Source organism: Cyphellophora attinorum (assembly GCF_001299255.1).
Source record: "Cyphellophora attinorum strain CBS 131958 chromosome Unknown Contig5, whole genome shotgun sequence".
In the NCBI taxonomy this organism is placed as follows: domain Eukaryota; kingdom Fungi; phylum Ascomycota; class Eurotiomycetes; order Chaetothyriales; family Cyphellophoraceae; genus Cyphellophora; species Cyphellophora attinorum.
In genome coordinates this window covers 201118-222193 of record NW_017253233.1, presented here as the reverse complement: position 1 = coordinate 222193, position 21076 = coordinate 201118, and the positions used below count along the sequence as shown (strand labels likewise).

The window sequence follows — 21076 nt, the reverse complement described above, 5'->3', positions numbered from 1 at the left end:
GTGAATGAACAGATCCGGCACCACGATTTCCTTCAGTGTCGAACCCTTCCGCGGATTCGTGCCTTTACTACCTTGCTTAAGGCCATCCTATCAACATGGCAGCAGTCCCATTTCCTCGCTCCAACATTGCTGACCTAACAGACAAGATAGCACTGATCACCGGAGCATCCTCAGGCATTGGACGACAAATTGCACTGGCTTACGCGGCGGCAGGAGCATACGTAGTCGTTGCCGACATCACCTCAAACCCGCCCGAAGCACCCTTACTCGAAGCAGCTTCCAAAGACCGCCAGACTGACCAGCGCACGCCAACTGTCGAGCTACTCAACACCAATTGGCCCGGAAACGATGGCAAAGACAGGTGCAAATATGTCAAATGCGACGTCACTTCACCAGACAACGTAGCAGCCGCCGTCACCTTCACCACAGAGTCATATGGACGTCTGGACATCCTCGTCAACAACGCCGGCGTCATGCTCGAGTCCTTTACGACGGTTCCGACGCTGCTGCACCAGACAGACGTGGATCTGTTCGACAAGACTATGGCTATCAACGTACGCGGCGCCTGGTTGGGGATCAAGTACGCGACTGCCCAGATGCTTGCCCAAACGCCTCACAGCTCGGGCGATAGGGGGTGGATCATCAACATGTCGTCAGTCTACGGCTTGGTGGGCGGGAAGTACACCACCTCGTACTCCGCGAGCAAAGGCGCGGTGACCAGCTTGACGAGAGCATCGGCGCTGGAGTATGCGGAGCATAAGATACATGTGAATAGTTTGCATCCGGGGTATTGCGACACGCCGCTGCTAGAGGCAGTGAGGAGGAAATATGGGGGTGAGCAGATGGAAAAGGCGTGGGCGGGGATGCATCCTTGGGGGAGGATTACATGGCCAGAGGATGTGGCGAAGATGGCGGTGGTGCTGGCGAGTGAGGTGGCGGGGTTCGTTACGGGGCAGCGTGAGTTTTGTGCGGTAATTATCATGAAGATTGAAGCTGACTTATTTCTACCAGAATTCGTTGTTGATGGAGGATTCGCAATAAAAGGCTGAAGCTACCGGGAAATGGCAGTCGATTGGCCGCTGAATCCTCCAGCACATGGAGAGAAGATTGCGCCAGTGCTGAATGTGCAGGGCCAGGAATGAACCTGTACACAGTAGACCGACGTCAGGATACAACATGGACCGGAGGATATTATATATGCACGTTCCGAATGTTGCTGTTACCTTGTCATCACGAATTCGTGCCTCGTGATGGACGCCACAAATTGATGCGCTAAACAAGCAACCCTAGGCTCAAATTTTTGGTCCTCGATTTAGAAACACTCGGTCGTGCCGTCCCTTGCAGCTTGCTGCCACGAGGGTTCCGAACGTGTTGTGGTGCGTATAGAACACATTTCTGTCGTCCTTACTGTGAGATTGTAAAGACCGTGAGTGCCATCGCCGGGTGTGCGTTCCCAGTGCTTCAGCCGAGTCGAGGGGCAGTGTGTTTTTGCAAGGGAAGCGCCAGTGGTCCGGGTGTCGCTAAAAGTTAAGCCGTGGCTGTGTTACTTGCGAGAAGAGCCTATCGCCAGGCGTCGTCTCAAGCATGAAGGGCCCACCACTCAAGTCCCCTGAGCTAATCTCAATCGCCAATAATGCGACAGTTGGGCGAATACGAGAACGTCTATAGTCGAGGCACGCCCAGAACACGTCGCTTTCTGAGCTCTATCTCGACCTCATAACATCGTAGGCAACCCCAGGAATACTCGTGAAACGCTGCGCAAGATGGACGCTGGCGAGTCGCGGAAGCTTGGCTTGACCTCGTCGGCCTCGTCCTTGACCAAGAAATCAATGACCTTTCTGAAGGACGTTACAAGCCTGGCCCAGAACACTTTCCAGACGCCGAGCAATCAACATCAGAGCAATTCGTACGGCTACGGTCAGCAACAGGGTCTGTCGCAGCACTTCAACCACACTATCAACGCGCCACCGCCTCAGCAGTATCTCTATCCACAATCGGCAGTGTCGCAGCATCCACCCCAGCAATGGCCACGCCCACCTCCATCGCCAAACAGACCTTCTCCACAACAGTCGCCCTCTCCTCAGCCCTACGCGCAAACATACCAACCTCGACCAGTCAGTCCAGGCTATATTCCAGGGCAAGGACAAGTGAGCGTAGTCCAGCAGAATCAGTATGCTCCTGCGCCGCCACCGCGACATCCTTCTGTAACTTCCGTGCACCAATACGCTGATCTGCCGCCGCCACCTCCATACCCTGGGCATCCTGTGTCGACACCATCGCCACCCATAGGACCACATGTACAACAGCAGAATCATCCCATCTCGCCGGACTTACCACCCGTCAACCAGCAGCTTCCTAATCAGGCCGGCTGGCATTCACCATCACCACAGCCGCAATACTCACAGGGACCTCCACAATCTTTCCAGCAACAGCCTTCATGGACCCCATCGCAACCATCTCCACCACCACCACAACAACAGTACCAAGCATATTCAACACCTCTATCTTCAACGCCTCATCTGCAACAGCTGCCTCCGCCGCCGCCACCTCAGAGACACCCAAGTGCGCCCAACATCCAGCACCGACCGCAACAATATCAGCCGCATCATTCGAACACCTATCCGTCGGCGTCACACCCTCCTATCCAACGACCGTCGACCTCACACAGCAGCGCTCCGTCAAATGAAGTAGCTCCACCACTTCCTCTTCGACCACAAGTCCCGCACTCCGCCACCTCGCCGTCTTCTCAGCCTACCTCAAATCCTCCGCGCCCGACCGGCTACGCTGAACTACCCTCGCCGCCAAATCAGCAGCAGCAGCCGAATCATTATTTCGCACCTCCAGCCGGAGTAGCAGAGATGTACGTGCCACCACCGCAGTGGCAGCAACCCAACACGACTGGGTACGCGGAACTGGCGGGCAATGAGCCTTCTGGCCTTCAACAAGGCCGCTTACAGCAGGGTGGACACCCTGGGGATGTCAAGCCGCCGATACATCAGCGGCACCATGGTGGTTCTGGTTTGGTCATCCCGCAGATTGCGGAGCTGCCTGGGTGAATTGAGCGGGAAGGAGGACTTTGTACTTGTAGCGACAGTTGTGAGCGTTCTGTAGAGTAATCCATGTTTTGAGTCATTGTCACTGCAGTCCGGAGCCTCAGGTATTCAACATAAGCATTCAAGGTTCCCATAGCCGCGATCGGTGATCGCGGTGATCGCGGCTGAGCGAACGCTTAGCTCTCAAGGAGTGTCTCAGATGAACTCATCGCGCGCAATCCCACCCCACAAGGCGGACTCCCAGGTGCTGTTGCCTGATTCGTGGGGGCGGGATCTTACCTGTGAGCTCTCGTGTACTATCGCATATCCTGCTTGACCTGCTTGATTCTTGGGAGCTCGGAACTACTGTGTTATGTATTCCAGCGACACTGTGTAGTTCTTGTTCCTGTTCCATCCCAATTTCTGCGAACATTCGAGAATACCCAGGTATCAAGGAGCGCCTGGTGCACGATCTCCACCTTCTTTTCACCGCAACACGTATTGGCATAATATACTCGACCACATCTCCTCTGCAATCATGGAGTCCAACATTACCAACAAGGGTGGCCCGCCTCCCACACCAGCCCAGACCTTCTACGCCAACACTACCGCCCCACGTATAAACACCGACGCCAGATCTACCAGTCTATTCAACATGCTCACCCCAACTCTCTCATAACCATAGTGCCCCAGTATTCTTGCCCACTCCGCGCCTGGGCCGCCACCAACAATACAGCTACCATCACACCGCTCGAAACCCCCGAGACCCTCTCATGGACCTTCTTCATCCCCGCCTCCCGCCGCTTAGACGGAGGCTCCGGCCAATTGGCCAGGGAAATGCTGTACGAGCGCTTCCTCCTAAGCTACCATGGCGAAGACTCCTAGTCTACTTCGTCGACGGCCGCGACGGCAGCGAGCCCTTCGGCGTCACGCGGAACCAATATATCGTCAGTGCCACCTCCAGCTCCGGCCTAGTCTCAACCCTCCTCCGCGAATGCGGCACCTGGGCCACCTCCCTACACGATGAGATCTGGGTGTTCAACCAGGGCTACTGGGACAAAGATTCCGACCTGTACGCCTCGATCATGAAAGCCAGCTGGGATAACGTCATCTTGCACCGCGAGCTGAAGGAGGATCTCGTGCAGACGATCACGCGCTTCTATGATTCGCGGGACACGTACCACCGCTTGGGCGTGCCGTGGAAACGCGGCATTATCTTCTACGGTCCCCCCGGGAACGGCAAGACAATCAGCATTAAGGCGACTATGCACACACTCTACACCCGCAAGCACGACCCCATTCCGACGCTGTACGTCAAGAGTCTGCAGAGTTTCGGCGGGCCGGAATATAGTATCAATCAAATCTTCAACAAGGCAAGGAAGGAAGCGCCGTGTTATCTCGTGTTTGAGGATTTGGATAGTATGGTTACGGACAACGTGCGGAGTTACTTTCTGAATGCTGTTGATGGATTGAGTGAGAACGAGGGGATATTAATGGTAGGCTCGACGAATCACCTTGATCGTCTCGATCCTGGCATTGCGAAGCGGCCGAGCAGATTTGATAGGAAGTACTTGTTTGATGATCCGGATGAGTCCTTGCGGGTGAGGTATGCGGAGTTTTGGAGGAGGAAGGTTTTGGAGCGTGGTAAGGAGGACAAGGAGGCAGGCATCATGAAGGAGAGTTTGGAATTCCCAGAAGTGCTGTGCAAAGAGATTGCAAAGATCACAGACGGTTTCAGCTTCGCGTATATGCAGGAGGCGTTTGTGAGTACGTTGTTGAAGATTGCGAATGATCAGGAGAAGAAGCGTGGTCTGGATAGCGGAGCAGAGAACGCAACGAGGAGGGCGATGAAGAGGATGAGCGAGCAGTGGGAGTTGCTCGATTTGAGCGACGCCGACGATGTGGACGGAACGAGGAAGGAGAAGGACGGCAATGATGATGGTGAAAGCAAAGATCTCGACAAGTACGTGCTCTGGCGCGAAATCAAGGCACAGGTCGAAATGCTGAGGAAGGAGATGTCCAAGGAACGGGACGAGTGAGAAATTCAAACCACGCATTGCGGACTCGCAGTCAACGAGAACATGCAGCCAGTCTCCATCGGACCAAGCTTGAGCATCTTCGAACGCTTCCAGTCATTGTTAGCAAAATAAAAAGCAATAATGTTGGGGGTTCACGACTTACTGCGTGAAACCCCTCGAGCGCTTACTCTCGAAAATGTTTCGTTTTTAGCCCAAATTTCAGACATCTCATATATAAAGGCAGTTGCTGGATGACAGGTGACGAGGATGTTGGTTAGAACTCAGGGCGTTGTCAGGGGGAAGTCAGGTGGCAGCGAGGTGATGGGCTTGGCAACGACGTGCTGGACAGCTAACATTTTCGCTACTCAGACTCTTGTCATTATTCCCCGCCACATCATGTACAAACAGCTGAAGTCATGGCCAGGCTGTCTTGCACCTTCCACATCCAAGGCCTTGACCTGAACCCTTCACTTTCGTTATAGACTATAGCAAGCTGTAGTCCTACCCGCAGCACGGCTGAATAGGTCAAACAACTGGTGGTCACATCCGCACTCGTATGTTCGTCATGAGCCTGACCTTAGTGCCTGGATCAGCGTAGAAGAACTTGGGGCTGGCTGGCTCATCCCATGTTCTCGTTTGGTATCGTGCGTAAGGCACATCGACTTCGGCCAGGGCCAGCTCCCACCACACTTCCGAGGCCGGAACATCATGCACCTGAGATTTGGACAAGATCAAGTCCCTGAGCATGCGTATCCCCAGGAGACCACCAGGCAGCGGTATCGCGGCAACCTCCGCCATGAAATCGTTAAGCCAGGGGATCCAGCGTGTGCGAGGGGCAATGATATCGTCCCATTCTGGCATACGGAATGGCCTCGTTGGTGAATATGCACGCTCAAGCCAGACTGAATATTCCGATATGGTTGATAGTTGATAGGTGAGTCTGTGGTTGTCAACCTCTTCTATGTTTGGTATGCCCAGTGCGGCCAAGTTCTACTGGGCTTGTCGCTGCTGAGGTATCCTCGTGCTGCCGCTGCCAGCAGCCACTGGTGCGACGAATTCGCGTGGACTCATGAAGTTGTGACTACTGAGTAGAGCTCCCTTGAGCGATCTGATTGCTGCTTTGACTTTCGCGGCTTCTGATTGGGCCTCGATCGGCTTGTGCCTGGTGCTTCCAGTGTTATCCCACGCTTGCCTCGTTGCGTTATTCGTTGTCGACCGCCAGTCGTAGCTGGTATAGAGAGGCTGTGAGTTGCTCTCGATTTTATCGATAACCTCCTGTAGCTCGCCAACAGAGTCTGAAAGGGCTGAGCTGGCGAAGGTTGATTGTGTTGATGAGAGGAGCGATGACAGGGACGAGTGTAAATTGCGGAGCTGTGTGGACTGTGTGATTGTCACGTTGCCCAGTGTGTTGTTTGTGAAGGAGACAGAACTACGGCGGGAGTTTGATGGTGGCGACGTTTGAGTAGCAATGTCTCGGTGGAAAAGCTCTGTCGGGTCTGAGTCGGATGAGGCAGCTGAGTGTGCATCGTCGTTATCGTTGATATGTTGCTTGTGGGAGAGCGGCGGAATATAAGGAACGTGTGATACGGTTGACTCCAGTTTGGTGTTGAGCTTCTCAAGTGAATCGAGAGTCGTAGACTGCAGGTGATGACGGGCGGAGGTGAGAGATTCGAGCATGGGCGCAACCAGATATTTGGACGCACCCCATGTCAGGGCGGAAATGCCGGCGAGAATGTAACCGGCATTCAGTAGACGGTCTACTGTCACCAGTGGAGGAGGCTTCTGTGGTTTCAGAAGGAACTCTGGATATGTTATTATCGGTGGCAGGTCTTGCTTCGGCGTAACACTAGCAGCAGATGATGCTGTTTCTGGAGGTGGACCAGGCGCAACAGGCGGTGGAGGTGATATCAGAGGCTTCTGAGTCGACCCTGTCGTGCTCACGGTGTTGCTGTCGAATATAGTCTTCAACCCGGATTCTGTCTGGCCATTGTCTGCTGTCTGCTGCTCAGCGTCGAGCAGCCGTTGTATATCATCCGCCTGCAACCCTTTCTTTTCCAGTAGACCTTGCTTCTGCTCGCGCGGCGCAGTCTTAATTTCATCCTCCTGCAGAAAGAGCCGAGCCTCTTCTAACGCATCGGGCTGCGGTTCCTCCGATGCATCCTTGGGATCAGGTACCGATTCAGATGCTTTGGATTGTGAGGCGATAAAGTTCTGCTGCCACGACGGGATTGCTGGCACCCTAGGACGGCCGTCGCCATCGCCTGTCATATTTGCTTCCCTCGACAAGCTGCCGATATCAATAGGTTGAACGACGTTGTATACTGTCTGCTGCGAGGGCTGGGACCAGGTGTCGCCGCAGCGCGCCTACCAGCCTCGGTTCGCGGGGCGGACTCCACAAAGGTTGGTCTAGCCAATGACTGCGAAACCCCTGCCAGGCACGTCGGCCTCAATATTTTGTGTAGAGATGCGATCCTTGGGAGATGGTAGTGATCGACGCCCGCCACGATCCACTTGTCAGCTAGAAAGCTACAACAATATCTTTATCAAACGTTTTTTCCATATATCCAACAATGCAAATGCCTCAAAGCTGGTCCTGGGCCAAAGGGGCAGCGTAGGACGAAGGAACAGGACACTCGAAGGAGCGAGGAACGGGATAGAACTTAGGAGGGCCCAAGGCTGTGGTCAGCCGAGACCAGGCCGCGACAATGGCAGACCGGAGCCGCCGCGTGCGACCTCAGGTCAGCGATGACCCCAGTGATGAATCTCAGGACTCAGCCCAAGACCACGACACCTTCAACAGCGAGGGTGAAGACGAAGAAGACTTTGATCCCCGACAAGCAGACGCTATGCGTCGTTCAGGACGACAAGAGTAAGTCGTACTCTCTCGCAATTTCTTTCGAATTGATGCCAGGCTGTCCATTGAAGTGAAGAGGAATGTGCAGCATGAGCATGGAACAGCCAAGACCTGGAACCACATTGATCTTGCTGTTGCTAGGCAATCACAAATGTGACCCAAGTTGCTCACAGTGTGCAGTCACGCACTAGCGCATTTGCTTCCAGAGGATTTGAGAGACATGGATTTTTACAGCGTCAAGATCGCAACATCCTTCGTACCTTCCGTGTTGTGACAACCTGACTATTACTGCCGTCTACTTTCTCTGCTGCAAGATGGCGTTCATTACACTCAAGTTCAGGACATCCGCAAAGAAGCATGCTTATCGAAAACTTTGTTCTAGTGCTGCATCATCGCCTGTGGTATCACCACGCTCCCGAACCCGTGCAGCGCCTCGATCAAGTGCTGCCATAACCAAATCATCCGATGATCGACGACAGAGTCTCAAGTTGACAGTGAAGGCACCTCCGAGCAAGCTCCGCGAAGTCATGCGAGCCAACGAAGTCCAGTCTTTGCACGATGTTCTCGGTGGAGGCCAAGTCATTGAGGGCCGTCGTCGTCGGGCAGCACCACCTCCTCGATCCAGCACTAGAGCTGCTGGGCGTCAAGTATACACTGAAGTCGGTGAAAGTGACATCGAAGATGAAGACGACGACGACGTTGAGAAGGATGATGACGACAACGACTTGGACGACGAGGATGAAGACGTTGAGATGGAGGACGCCCCTGTACCGCCAAAAGCCCCGAAAATTACACTGAAACCACCCGCCAAAACCTCTGGATCAGGCAATACTAAGATCATCGTGCAGCCTCCAAACGTTGGACAAGTGAAGTCGGTCGAAGACCAAGAGATGCAGGACGATCCAGGCGACGATGAAGTGGACAGTACTAGTGATCTGTCCGACGACGAGGACGGAGAAGACGAGGATGACGATGAGGAGGAAGAGGAAGAAGAGGAAGAAGACGCGGCCGGCGAGGACGTTGACGAAACCAATGTCATGGACGAGGATGCAGCTGGAGAGGCAGATGACATCGAAGTCAAGGCTGGCGGCCAAGACGAAGACGGAGAGCAGGAGGATGATGACGACTCAAGCAGTGACCAAGACTCTGAGATTCCTGGATCTGGAGCAGCAACGCCTGATCCGACCAAAATGACGAAGCGTCAGCGTCGAGCCTTTGAAGGCGAAGAGTTCATGGCGCTCGAAATGGGTCCTCAACAGCGAAAGGTAACGACAGAAATCCTCACGAAGACCACCGCTGACATACGTAGTTCTTCACGGACGAGGAGAAAGCCATGAAAAAGGACGAGCATGCTCGGAAGCGGAAAGAACTCACCAAACGCAAGGTTCAGGAGGAGAAGAATGCTGCACTCAACCGACTGGTAAGTCGAAATAGCTTACATCAGGTTCTCATTCTAACGAACCTATAGCTCAAACCTCAAGCGTCCAAGGCTCGTGGTGCTGCACCCAAACCTGAGACTCTTCTTGCTCTTGAGAAAGCTGGTGAAGGCCCCATGGAGGAGGAAGCGGTCGAAAAGCCCAATCCGCTTTATACCCGCTGGATCAGCACCAAGAACGGTGTGAGACTCGGTGTGCCGGACGAATGGCTCGGCAAACAAGCAGGGCGCATGTTCGGCCCTCCACGTGCCCCGACTAACGGCAATCTGCCTCCCAGCAATGGCGCGCTCGTGCAGGAGCTGCCAGTCGAATGAGGCTCCTCCTCGACACCTTGAAGCTGCGTAGTCGCGAGGCCGCCGCAGGACTGTACAGACTGCTATCAGACCAGGCCAATGGGGACCGTATCCGCTGCAGAGCTTCGACGCAACGCACTGGAGGTCTCCACGGCTGCTGAGCAAAGCTCGCATGTTCTTGTCCGAATTCGCTAGAACGGACTTTCAGGGGGGCTGTCCTGAGTTCACTCCCGTCTGGCTTCGCAAGCCTAACGAAGGTCGTCTCGTGCTTTGTTCAGCCATGCTTTGTTCTCGCAGGTTGAGGATCTGTAGGCGGATCGGCTGGCGTCCCTATTGTGGACGCAGGTATCTCGATCATGCCTGGGCCGAGTGCCTGCTCAGCTTGGAGCCTGAGGTCGAATCAGTGGAGTGTACCAGGATACAATGAACGCACCGACTTCTTCTGCTTGCGCTCAATATCGACTTGCTCTTGAATCGGGCCAAAGATGTAGACACCTGCGCTTGATCAGCAATGTACGTGAGGTCCACGATGAATGCCTACCGCTGACCACTCCGACGAGACCTGCAGTCAAGGCATTGGCCATCCATCTGCCAGCCATGGCTGTGCCAGGGCTACCGCGACTGAGGAGTGCTATGGGACCCTAAGAGCAACATATCTAGAACGTCATGTTAACGAGGCATGTGAACTCTAGAAATCTCGCCGCAATCCGGAGATTGTTTCTAAAGTCCGCCTTGACGCGCGACGCGACCTCAAATTCATGAGACTTGGCGTCTTAAGTGATATTCCATTCCAAGACTTGACTTCTTCGATTTTGGTACATGTATCGAGCTACCGGAGTTCCTGCTGACGTACTTCTTAAACAGCATGGATCCGTGTAACGATGACGAACTGGAGAGAAAAGGGCTATGTCCCAGACTCTGATGAGGAGGAAGATGAAAGCCAGGACCGCCACCAGGAACAGCAACCTGGCCCAACGACCACGACATTGGACACTAGTCTGAATACACAAATTGCTGGACACGATGAAAGCCCTGAGTCTTCACAAGTCGTATCATCGAGTCTGGGAAAGCCTCCAATATCGTCCTTCATCTTGGGTACCGCCCCCTCTCCGCTAAGGGCTAACTCTGCGATCAACAACTTCACGACCATTGACGGCAATGGAGAAATTGCTTCACTGGAATTACAAATCTCTCCAGCTCAGGCAGCGTCCGATGTTGCAGAGAGGCTAAGTCAAGAACTCCAGCGAGGTCTTGACGTCTGCAACAATGTCCTCAGATCATCCAGCCCGCCAAGGTCGACTGGCTCCGATAGTCCCCTCTCTTCACTGCCTTCATCGCCCTCTGGCTCAATCTCGCCAATTCCAGTCGCTCAGAGCAGATCCAGTCCACCTCACGGCATCGTTGAGCGCGTGCAGATACAAGCCGAGGAGATCACAAGTGTCACAGCACAGCCTGTTCGATCTCTGAGGCAACGAGCTCCGCTGCAGTTGCACCCTTACAGTCTCGAAGCAGCAAAGTACCAGCAGGAGTGGAAGCAACGTGGCTTGCGCCCTGTGAAAGCCCCTGCTGGACCAGATACTCAGCGGCAGCATGCAGAGAACAGTGCGACCGCTTCCCACAACGGTGACACATTTCATTCCAGCCAGGAACCGCTCGACGCGGCCAGGCGATCAGCCGACGAAGAGGACGAATCTCAAAGCCCTGGACGGGTGCGTCGTGTAATATCAAGGCGCATTCGTACAGCAGATGCGGACGAAGACGAGGCGAACTCAAATGATGAACTTCCCAACATTGAAGACATATTCGGTGACGACAGGTCTTGGATGAATGCCAGCAGGCACCAGGAGCTTCCCAAAACATTGACCAGACGATCTCCACCAGGGCTTGGGACGGTTCGCAGTAGCCCTTTGCCCAGCCGTGCTATGCCATTGCCACGCATGAATCGAGACTCCAACAGTGCTTCAGTCTTCAACCTTCCACCATCGCCTCCTCGCTCGCGAAGTGACTCTCCTGCGACCACGAAAGGTACTCAGGACCAGCCGAACATAGAGGGGCCCAGACGGCCACCAACACCTGGAAGGTCGTCCGAGACAAGACCAAGCAAACGGCCCATCATTCATGTGTCAAGCTCTTCTGAGGCGACTGACGAGGAGAATGACGATGAGCGGCCATCAAGTGAGAGCGAAGAGCCGCCAGCATTCATGCAGATAAGGCGAAGGATCAAGGGCGTTTTACCGGCTTCCTGGATCAAACTTGATGCACTCAAACAGAAGCCAGCCGCGGACCGAAGTGCTGTCGCTCGGTCGCCGGAGAAGCGCCAAAGCAAGGGCGTAGCTCGTGTCATCTCGCCTCGAGCAGGTCCTCCGACCACTTCGCTGCAACCGCGATTCGAGTACAGCTCTGAAAGCGAGTCTGGAGAAGATGCCTCGGAGGCTCAGACGCGACAGCTACAGAAGCTTTCTGATGTCCGTGCGCTTTTTGACGCGGACGACGATGTTCTGATGAATGATGTCTTGGAGGAGGATACTATTGATCGCATGGCACCGCCCGGACCGAGTAGAACAAGCACAAAGCCTCGCAAAAAGCGGCAGCAGCGCCTGGTCGATACATGGGATGCTCTGCAGACCATACCTCGTGGGTCCGGCGCCGCAACCAGCAGGACCTATCAAAGGAACTCGCGCGATGCCTGTCGCCCACAAAAGAAGAGGCAAAAGCGATCACTGCCCGTGAGATTGAGCATTCTGGATGCTCCAGACCTTCTGAAGCCCAAATCAGACCATCAGTCGCGCTTCCTGCGAATAGCAGCGCGATCAGTCTCCAAGGCTTCTATGCCAAGAAGACAGAATCCAAACACGAAGTTCTTCAAGCTTGCGACAAATGCAGACACTAGGGACGTCAACTCGGGTCTCGATGACTGGAGAGAAGGTCGTGTCATGGGAGACAGGCACCATGGTGGGGTCGACGGTGAGATTCGTCGGACGATCACGGCTGCCTCCAGCCGACAACATCAACAGCGCGGCAACAGAGCTCAACGGAGCAGCTCCGACCGGAACGCCGCAGCAGGGGCGAGGAATCAGGCTTCTGGCCGCCGACTGGACATCATGCAGTCCCTTAAAGCAAGGACTGATCTGACCTTGGCGCGAGTGCTTCAAGGACGGTCAGAGTCTGTGATATCGAATCCGCCGGAGACCCACGATGCACCTGCAGTGGCATTGCGCCAGCAAAATCTGGGGTTCGTCTCATGGCATGGCAATCGTGCTGGCGGCGGCAAGTTCTGGTCTCAAAATCCTGACTCCGGTCCAGCGCAGCTTCAGGGACCTGCAGTACATCAACGGCTCATGAGAAGAACTCCAAGTGGTGTAGCCCACGGGCATCGGCATCAAGAGCCACAGTGTCTCCCAGAAGCACCTGCACTGGCTTCGGAGGCGCCACTTACTTTGCCTTCGAGACCGAAGAAGCAGAGGAATCCTCACAGGCGCATTGCCTCCAGCCTGAGCAGCGATGAAGGCTCGATGGCTACCTCGAGGCAGGCTGAAGAGACGGAAATGCCAGCACCCAAGGACGAAGCCACTGCGCTTGGGCTCAGACTCGGTACTTGGCTGATGCGACATTCGCCTTCCATCACGAATGGTAGCAACCAAGTCCTAAATGACGGAACGCCGTCACCACCGTCAACAGAGCTCATTGACACGCTGTCAGGCATCGACATTGACGGTATCTACCACGACTCGGTAATCGAAACCATCGACCCGTGGCCAGCCATAGGCTCTGACTTCAGAGCTCTTCTCGATCAGTCACTTAACGCACCTCAGATGTCTGCTCAGACTAGTGCGGTAGGTCTCAGCACACTCCGGCTCTTCCAGTGGCTCGCGAAGAAATGTGCTTGGTCTATCCCGGATGCACTTCTCCATATGCTGTTCCGCCAGTACGGGAAGAACGAGATGCTAGAGATCTTCGTCCAGCCAAAGCTGGCAGGAGCCACACGGCGAATCACGCAAGATCGAACCACAGCTACTGACGAGGAAGGAGTGACCGACTTCGAAATCTTCCTCAATCTTGTTGCCTTAGCACTCGAGCAGAGATCGTCAGTGCTTAGCAGCACTGCTTCAAGGAGGAACAAAATACTTGGTCTTGTGTTCAGCCTCATTCCAAACAACTCTCGTGTTATGAACGAGAACGACGCAATTGAGCATGCACTTTACATGACTATGATCAACACCTATGCCCTTTACACGACACTGTACAGCAGCGCTCCTATAGACTGTCGGCCACGACTGTCTCAAGTCGAAAGTCTTATCAATTTTGCTACCAGTCATGCACAGATCCGAGATCTGGCGATTCTAGCTTGGTCAGTAATGAGCAGTACAGCTATGCGTAAAGGAGCCATAAGAGATGACCATCGAGCCCTCGCAGAACATGGCAGGGCTATGCTGTCAGCCCTCGTGGAGAAGACCACCGAGGCGATACGATCTGAGGTTTCAGCATCTGACTCAACTTTCCACCATGAGCTTGTGGTCAACAATATCAGTCCTGTCCTGATTCAAATGACAAGCATCATTAAGCAGTGGACGCTACTGGCAAGCACTTGTGCTCAGCCTGAAGACATCAGCCCGTATATAACGCCAGAGCAATTGTCAGGAGCAGTGCAAATCTTACAGCTGCTAAAGGAGTACCTTGACAAGCTGTCAGCATGCTCTTTGAGGGCGCACAAAGCCTTGTTGAGCCTCTGGCGCTCGCAGGGCATGGACTTGGCTGCATTAGAATTGCTACGGTCGGTCTATTCCCGCAAGGTGCCGCTGTTGCGAGAGCCCGCCATGAAGCTTGGTCGAGAAGTGGTGAGCGTGATGCTCCAGGCACCTGATGAGGAAGACTCGCGTTTGCAGAAGATGGTCGATATCTGGTTTTCATTTGCCAAACAAGAGACTGAGGGTGACTTCAGGAAGTGGGATCAGTACCTTGAGCCTACATCATCCTACAGCTTCCGAATGCTTGCAGACACGACTGTCAGTCAACAGTGCGCCGTGTTGTTCTTGAGCAAGGTCGTCTCGGACGCGCCTGCAATGTTCGAGCTTGATCCAGAAGCTCTTTACCATGCTTGGCTGACTGCCATACTTCAGGCAAGCGACGAGCTTCGATTTGAGCATGTACTCACCGAGCGCATGCTAATCTTTGACGTTGGTGCGCTTGCAATTGAGCCCATCAAAGAACTCATACGTGGCGAAGGATATGATGAGCAACGCCTTTCTCTGTCCGCCTTCAAGCACATCAGGACAGAACTTTTGCGGCTTGTCGTGCGAGCGATCTTCCGCCTACAATTTAGCGGGCCCGACGACAGTCAGGACTTGATCGAGGACCCTCTCAACGAGGCCAGCGGACGACGACTCTTGCAGACTATCACTGACAGCCTGAAGAAGGTCTGGATCAATCTGTCGAATCAGCAAAGGGACGAAGGATATACTGAGCTCGTGCGTACAGTCACCCAAGAGTTAGACGTCTACAAGTATCCCGGGTTGAAGATCGATCCTTGGTTCACGGATGCACCCCAATTCGCGTTTCCCATAGTCAAGGATCGCTTGCAGCATTTCTTTAGACGAGTGCCTGGCTCTGAGCCGCGCACCGTGGACGCCAGCCTGATCGCCGCATTCCGGCAAGCGAATCAAGCAGCTGCCAATACTCCCGGACAGGTTGATTGGGTCCGAACAGCAGTGGCCGCCTTGTCTTGCAACAACGTCTTTGAAGATGTCAACCAGGATGGAACTTGTACCATGGACGGCCGACTTCAGGTCGATTTCATCCGTAATGTTCTGTCAGAGTATGTTCAATCGGCCTTCTCTGGAGGACCACGGCAAGCCTTGTTGGCTGTGCCTGTCATTCAAATCTTGACGGAGGTGGTGCACGAATTGCACTTCAGACAAGATCTCGAGGAGGAAGGCATGAGAGGGGGCCTCATCTGTGTGTGTGTCGAGCTGCTCGAATCCGTTTGTCGATCACTCTGTGCTTTAGCCAACCGGAACCTACCCCATCGGGGACATATTACTATGTTCTCAAGTAAGCTGATCGAGCTCGGGACTCTCTGCATCGACCGTTTCATTCAGTTCCGACGGACAGGCCCATGCAGTGAAGATGTGGAGGATGCTCTCCGGAGTATTTCAGAAGTTTCGGAGGGCATACTTAGGTGCGCGACCGAAGCCGAGTTCGTGGTACGACCAGTTTGGATCGAAGGAAGTGATGACACAAGCACTCTCTTCACGCCCGCAACCTACCGCGACTTCTCGACGAGTGCGATCAACATGTCGGCCACGGCCGCAAGCGTACGCGAGATGACGAGAAAGGATCTGAGCAGCGCTCTGAGTAAGGTGCAGCCACCCAGAGGAATGGCCACGAAGTGGTCTACGTGGTGCGAACTCGGTTTGCCAAGTTGGCTCGGCTGGGAGGATATTTTCTTTGCAGAGGGAGAGCGGCTTGCGTTGGCGCAGGCAGTAACACACTTCTGCGCAGTGGCAGCCAAGTGTACAGGAGTCGCATTAGGTAACGAAGGGCGCATCTGGGAAGATTCAGTGTACACTCCAGCTGTTGAATCTGCGGACGCCGTGGAGGACGATGGGGCGCTGTTTGAGGATCAGTACTGGGAAGCACTGTGATGCAGATGCACAGCAGTCGCAGTAGGCCAGTAAGCACGCGTTTGGGAGGATGTAGCTACTATCCAGCCGTGAAGAGAGCGGAGGCAGTGGAAGACGACGATGAAGTGGTCGAGGACCTACTGAGGGAGCCCCTGACCTAGCAAGCTGTTCGGCTAAGACCTGAGCGTTTTGTCCTGCTCTAACGAGACGCCATAAACTCCTACAGTACCCTCCCTGGCAAGACAACTGATGATGAATCGCTCCAACGACTCAGTACTCAAGTGAGGCTCATCTCAAAGTTTGCTGGCTTGATCTGCAAGAGCATTCTCTCGTTTAGAGCCCGCCCTGACCTGAATACTAACAAGTGCTGAAAACGCTCAATTCATGCCCGAACAGCCTGCCTAGGGACTCGTTCCCCACGAGCGGCAGATTGTCACCATTGGAAGGAGCATCAGTCGGCCGCGGTATACAATTACCCTATTTGAGATACAAGAGATAGGCAAATAAGGCGATGATGTGTTCGCGATTGCCTTCTGCCTCGCTGGTGCTTGCCATAATCGTACTGATAGCGATTATCAGAGCAGGCGCGAGTGTAATACTTATCGTGTTATTCCCATTGTGGCGAAATGTTCCCTCTATCTACACTTTCACCAGTAGCGAGTCTCATCTTACACACGCTACGGAATCCAAGCCGATGGATCTATCGTTACTGAAGACGCCTTGCCGTATAATGCTGGGCCATGCGAGCATGGCTAGCCTGCGTCTTGCTGATGCAGCTGACATTGGCATTGCTCGGCCACTAATGGAACTTCTGGGAGCCGGCGAATACGTCTACGACAATCTTGAACTCATTTCGACAGCTACCCTGTACGAATGCCTCCCGGCTTACGATTTCTCAATCAAGAACGCCGATAGCTTGGTTCACGAGCGAGCGGGACTTGGTGCGCGGCTGGGTTGTCTTGCCACTATCGTGGACGAAGACCCATGCCTTGCCACGAGGTCGATGCAAGATGCAGTCTGTCGGAACAGTAATCCCACGGACTCAATTCGCAGATATGCTATCGCCAGAGGCAAAACGCCTTGCCTTTGGCCCTCTACGGGAGTTCAGGTGGCGGAACGGGTCCCGTGTCTCTTGCAGTCTGACCCATTGATCACAGACCAACGACCTGGCCCAGGTACGATCTGACACCTATCAATGGTCTGGAAAATTTACAGCCTCAAGGAATAACAAAGTAAGAAAGAGCGTCCACTATTCTCAACACCCCAGTGCTGCCCAGGCCTTGCCCCACGCGCTGGTTCAGCTGGTTGGAGCACGCCTGGAGCGCTGTGAATTTCTCTGACAGCATGTGGCGGAATTTGCACGTATCAAGCTTGGCCGAGCCATCGAAAGAGGAGCTTATGGAGCTTGTGCCGCGCTCCAAGGAAAAATCAAGCCGGTTAAGCCACCGTGGGTTTGGAGCCTTGGGGGCTTGGGTACCTGGGCAAGAGCTTAAGCAAAGACTGGAGGAACTTCAATGATGATGTTTCTGATACAGCAATTTTGAGGGGTTCAAAAGCTTCGTCTATGCGGCTCAAGGATGTGATAAGATCTGGCAGTGCACGGCCTGGATCGAGACAGCTTATTTGGAAAATTAAAGCGACCTGACTGCAGTTCCTAGATGGGCCTGGGAACGATATGCATAATGGACTCACGCGACTCACCAATCCCTAGGCCGCTATGGAGGAAGCTTCCGCTAGCGAGCTGTGTGGGATATGGGCACGCGAGATAATCCCAGCCTCATACGAGTTGGGATTAGCACCCATACAGATGACCCAGGGTTGCAGGAGCCCAGCAAGGGATCTTCAATGGAGAAGCTGTTCCATGGTCAAGCGTGTGGCCGATTGACCCGATCTGAGTCTCTTTTATGATCACGCTGTCCCACCTGGTTCATTTGCGCGGCGCATTCCACTCTTTCTCTACAGTCAAACTGCGACCTCACGTACTTTGTTTGAAAGTCGTGAGAAGAACATCAATTTTGTCGACGCCGCGGACAACGTATCCGGCACCATGTTCGGCAAAGACAAGGAAAAGTCGGGCGGCGACTCGTCGCACTCACCTGAGCCCGACAATGTCGAGGAAGGCATGCTCGCGACCAACGTCGATGACCTACAAAGACACTTGAACAATCGTCAGATTCAGTTGATTGCTATTGGAGGCTCTATCGGAACGGCCCTTTTCGTCAGTATTGGCGGCGGTCTGTACAAGGGAGGTGCTGCCAACTTGCTACTCGCATACACGATTCAGAGCTGTGTCCTGGCCCTGGTCAACAATTCGATCGCCGAGATGAGCACGGCATATCCTGTTACAGGTGGATTCATTCGTCTTGCTGGTCACTTTTGCGATGATGCGCTTGGATTCATGGTGGGATGGAACTTCTTGTACAAGCCTTGCTCTGCTGTACAGCAGCCCTCGCTGACCATCGAATAGCTTCTACGAGGCCCTTCTCATTCCCTTTGAGATTTCCGCCTTTACTCTCGTCTTGTCATTCTGGAGTGACACCATTACCGAACCTGGCCCAACTGCTGGCATCATTGTCGGTATAATCATCTGCTACGCTCTCATCAACATCCTTGCTGTCCGAGCATACGGTGAAGCAGAATTCTGGCTATCAGGAGGAAAGGTCATCCTGATCTTTTCGCTGTTTTTTTCACATTCATCACCATGGTTGGAGGTAACCCGCAGCACGATGCGTATGGCTTCAGAAACTGGAAGCGTGGAGGCGCTTTCCGAGAGTACATCACCACAGGGGACCTGGGAAAGTTCGAAGGGTTCCTTGGCGCATTGACTTCGGCCGTCTTCACTGTTGTCGGACCTGAATACATCTCCATTGTCGCGGCTGAGGCCGCCCGGCCCCGGGTGTACATCAAGGCGGCCTTCAAGATGGTGTATGTCCGTTTCGGCATCTTCTTCATTGGCGGTGCCCTGGCTGTGGGCATTGTCTGCTCCTCGCGGGATCCTGCTCTCGTCGAGATTCAGACCGAAGGCAGCAACGGCTCTGCAGGTGCCTCGCCATATGTCATTGCCATGAATAACCTTGGCGTAGATGTGTTCCCTCACATCGTCAATGCGTGAGTTTATACTTCCGCCTAACATTCCACACTCGCTGACTCCCGATAGGCTCATGTTGACCTCGATCTTCTCCGCCGGCAATACCTATACCTACGCTGCAGTTCGCACACTTTACGGCCTTGCCCTTGAAGGCAGAGCGCCGGCATTCCTGAAGAAGTGCACCAGGAACGGTGTCCCGCTATACTGCTTCTTCGTTGTCATGGTTTTCCCAGTCTTATCGTTTGTGCAGTGCGGAAAAAGCGCCTCGGTCGCTATTGGATGGTTTGCCAGTCTCGTCACTGGTGGCGGTAAGTCCTCCCAATAGCCTCAGCACCGCAACTCCCAGCTCACACATATTCTGCAGGTCTGATCAGCTACATCGTCATGTCCATCACCTACATCCAATTCCACCGTGCCTGCAAAGCACAAGGTCTGGACCGCAAGACCTTGCCCTATACCGGCTGGTTCCAGCCGTACGGCGCCTACATCGCCCTAGCCTGGATGTTCACGGTCTGCTGCATCTACGGCTACACCTCTTACCTGCCCTGGAACACGTCCAACTTCTTCTCCAACTACACCATGCAGCTCTTCATCCCGTGGCTGTTTTTGATCTGGAAGGTTGTCAAGAAGACCAAGTGGCTTTCGCCCATGGAGGTCGATCTCGTTTGGGAAAGGCCGACCATTGATGCGTATGAGGAGACGTTCACTGAGCCGCCCGTTGGGTTCTGGAGGGAGATGGGGCAATTGTTGGGGATTGGAAGGATCAAGGGTGGGAATGATCAGCGAAGGCCGAGTGTGGTGGCGCCTATGGAGGGGCTGGCGGGCCATGGTGTTGATGCGAAGCATCTGTGAGGACCGAGGTCTTCACTTGTGTCACACACGTTCGGCACTGAGATGGCGGGAGGAGATCTGGACATGGTCAGGAAGCCCTTTACCTGGCAGTCACACAATGGGTCTGAAAGTCTCTCTTGTTGCACATACCTCTCCGAAGACCTGGCTCAATTGAACTTGAAGGAGCAATATATACCCATTCGCTAAGCGACTCGAAGCTCTTTGTACATGCACTGTGCGGCTGGTTCAAAGACCCGACCCTAAGATGTGACTCACGCAGGGGAATATGCCTGAAGCAGGGCCTGACCACTCAATAGACGGTCAAATGCTCTGCAAGCCAGCCATGGGAGATCTGTGAGCAGTATGGCACCATTCGCAGGCGTACAAAACATATGTTCGATCTAGAAATAATGCGCAGTCAACCGGTCTGCTCGGAGAGCAAGGCTATATTTGCCAAAAAAGCAAGTGCGACCGTGTCGACTGCAGCGCAGGCCTTCTTTCCCACATCGCGAGGCACGAAGCTCCCTATCAGCGCAGCTGCGACCGCAAGAAATACAAAGCTGCGTGGCAGGTGCGTCGCCTAGCGGTGTGGAAGGAACCAACCCACGTCTGGTACAATTGATCAGAGTATCATGGAATGCACTTTTCGATTTCTAAACCGCATGTTGATCCAGTCTGATCAGACCCAAGCCATCCCAGTTCCACAATGCTGTTGGGAACGCTCGGCTCATGATGCCAAAGTGGCACGCATACCGACCTATATGAACAGATGCAAGTGACTGAACGCTCGAAGAACTTTTGTCCACCTCCATGCCTCTCCCACCGTCTAATGCGCATACCATACCGCGAGTCGGCGTCTTCCGCGGCTTGCACCTCGACTAGCCGCACCCTCTCTGATGGACGA

General features: G+C 54.0%; 8 protein-coding genes across 8 annotated transcripts; 6 read left to right on the top strand and 2 right to left on the bottom strand.

Annotated features, from left to right (window-relative positions):
* Positions 1 to 95: 95 nt before the first annotated feature.
* Positions 96 to 1049, top strand: AB675_6736 (putative oxido YxbG; the record flags this gene model as incomplete). The annotated part of the gene is made up of 2 exons (XM_018147047.1): positions 96 to 957; positions 1012 to 1049. 2 exons carry the CDS (start codon positions 96 to 98, stop codon positions 1047 to 1049), a joined length of 900 nt encoding a protein of 299 aa, XP_018003146.1.
* Positions 1050 to 1763: 714 nt separating this feature from the next.
* On the top strand, positions 1764 to 3056 carry AB675_6735 (uncharacterized protein; the record flags this gene model as incomplete). Its single annotated transcript, XM_018147046.1, has 1 exon — positions 1764 to 3056. One exon carries the CDS (start codon positions 1764 to 1766, stop codon positions 3054 to 3056), a length of 1293 nt encoding a protein of 430 aa, XP_018003356.1.
* A 514-nt stretch (positions 3057 to 3570) lies between these two features.
* On the top strand, positions 3571 to 5071 carry AB675_6734 (putative ATPase YjoB; the record flags this gene model as incomplete). The annotated part of the gene is made up of 3 exons (XM_018147045.1): positions 3571 to 3649; positions 3718 to 3874; positions 3910 to 5071. The coding sequence occupies 3 exons, from the start codon at positions 3571 to 3573 to the stop codon at positions 5069 to 5071; spliced, it is 1398 nt and encodes a 465-aa protein (XP_018003364.1).
* Positions 5072 to 5590: 519 nt separating this feature from the next.
* AB675_6733 (uncharacterized protein) lies at positions 5591 to 7318 on the bottom strand (the record flags this gene model as incomplete). The annotated part of the gene is made up of 2 exons (XM_018147044.1): positions 5591 to 5990; positions 6045 to 7318. The coding sequence occupies 2 exons, from the start codon at positions 7316 to 7318 to the stop codon at positions 5591 to 5593; spliced, it is 1674 nt and encodes a 557-aa protein (XP_018003549.1).
* Positions 7319 to 8218: 900 nt separating this feature from the next.
* Positions 8219 to 9654, top strand: AB675_6731 (uncharacterized protein; the record flags this gene model as incomplete). Its single annotated transcript, XM_018147043.1, has 4 exons — positions 8219 to 8828; positions 9000 to 9169; positions 9214 to 9324; positions 9373 to 9654. The coding sequence occupies 4 exons, from the start codon at positions 8219 to 8221 to the stop codon at positions 9652 to 9654; spliced, it is 1173 nt and encodes a 390-aa protein (XP_018003504.1).
* Positions 9655 to 9907: 253 nt separating this feature from the next.
* Positions 9908 to 10232, bottom strand: AB675_6730 (uncharacterized protein; the record flags this gene model as incomplete). Its single annotated transcript, XM_018147042.1, has 3 exons — positions 9908 to 10022; positions 10071 to 10128; positions 10175 to 10232. 3 exons carry the CDS (start codon positions 10230 to 10232, stop codon positions 9908 to 9910), a joined length of 231 nt encoding a protein of 76 aa, XP_018003408.1.
* Positions 10233 to 10514: 282 nt separating this feature from the next.
* On the top strand, positions 10515 to 16274 carry AB675_6729 (uncharacterized protein; the record flags this gene model as incomplete). The annotated part of the gene is made up of 1 exon (XM_018147040.1): positions 10515 to 16274. One exon carries the CDS (start codon positions 10515 to 10517, stop codon positions 16272 to 16274), a length of 5760 nt encoding a protein of 1919 aa, XP_018003404.1.
* Positions 16275 to 18300: 2026 nt separating this feature from the next.
* On the top strand, positions 18301 to 20193 carry AB675_6728 (General amino acid permease AGP2; the record flags this gene model as incomplete). The annotated part of the gene is made up of 5 exons (XM_018147039.1): positions 18301 to 18671; positions 18721 to 18881; positions 18965 to 19361; positions 19411 to 19649; positions 19706 to 20193. 5 exons carry the CDS (start codon positions 18301 to 18303, stop codon positions 20191 to 20193), a joined length of 1656 nt encoding a protein of 551 aa, XP_018003600.1.
* Positions 20194 to 21076: the final 883 nt, after the last annotated feature.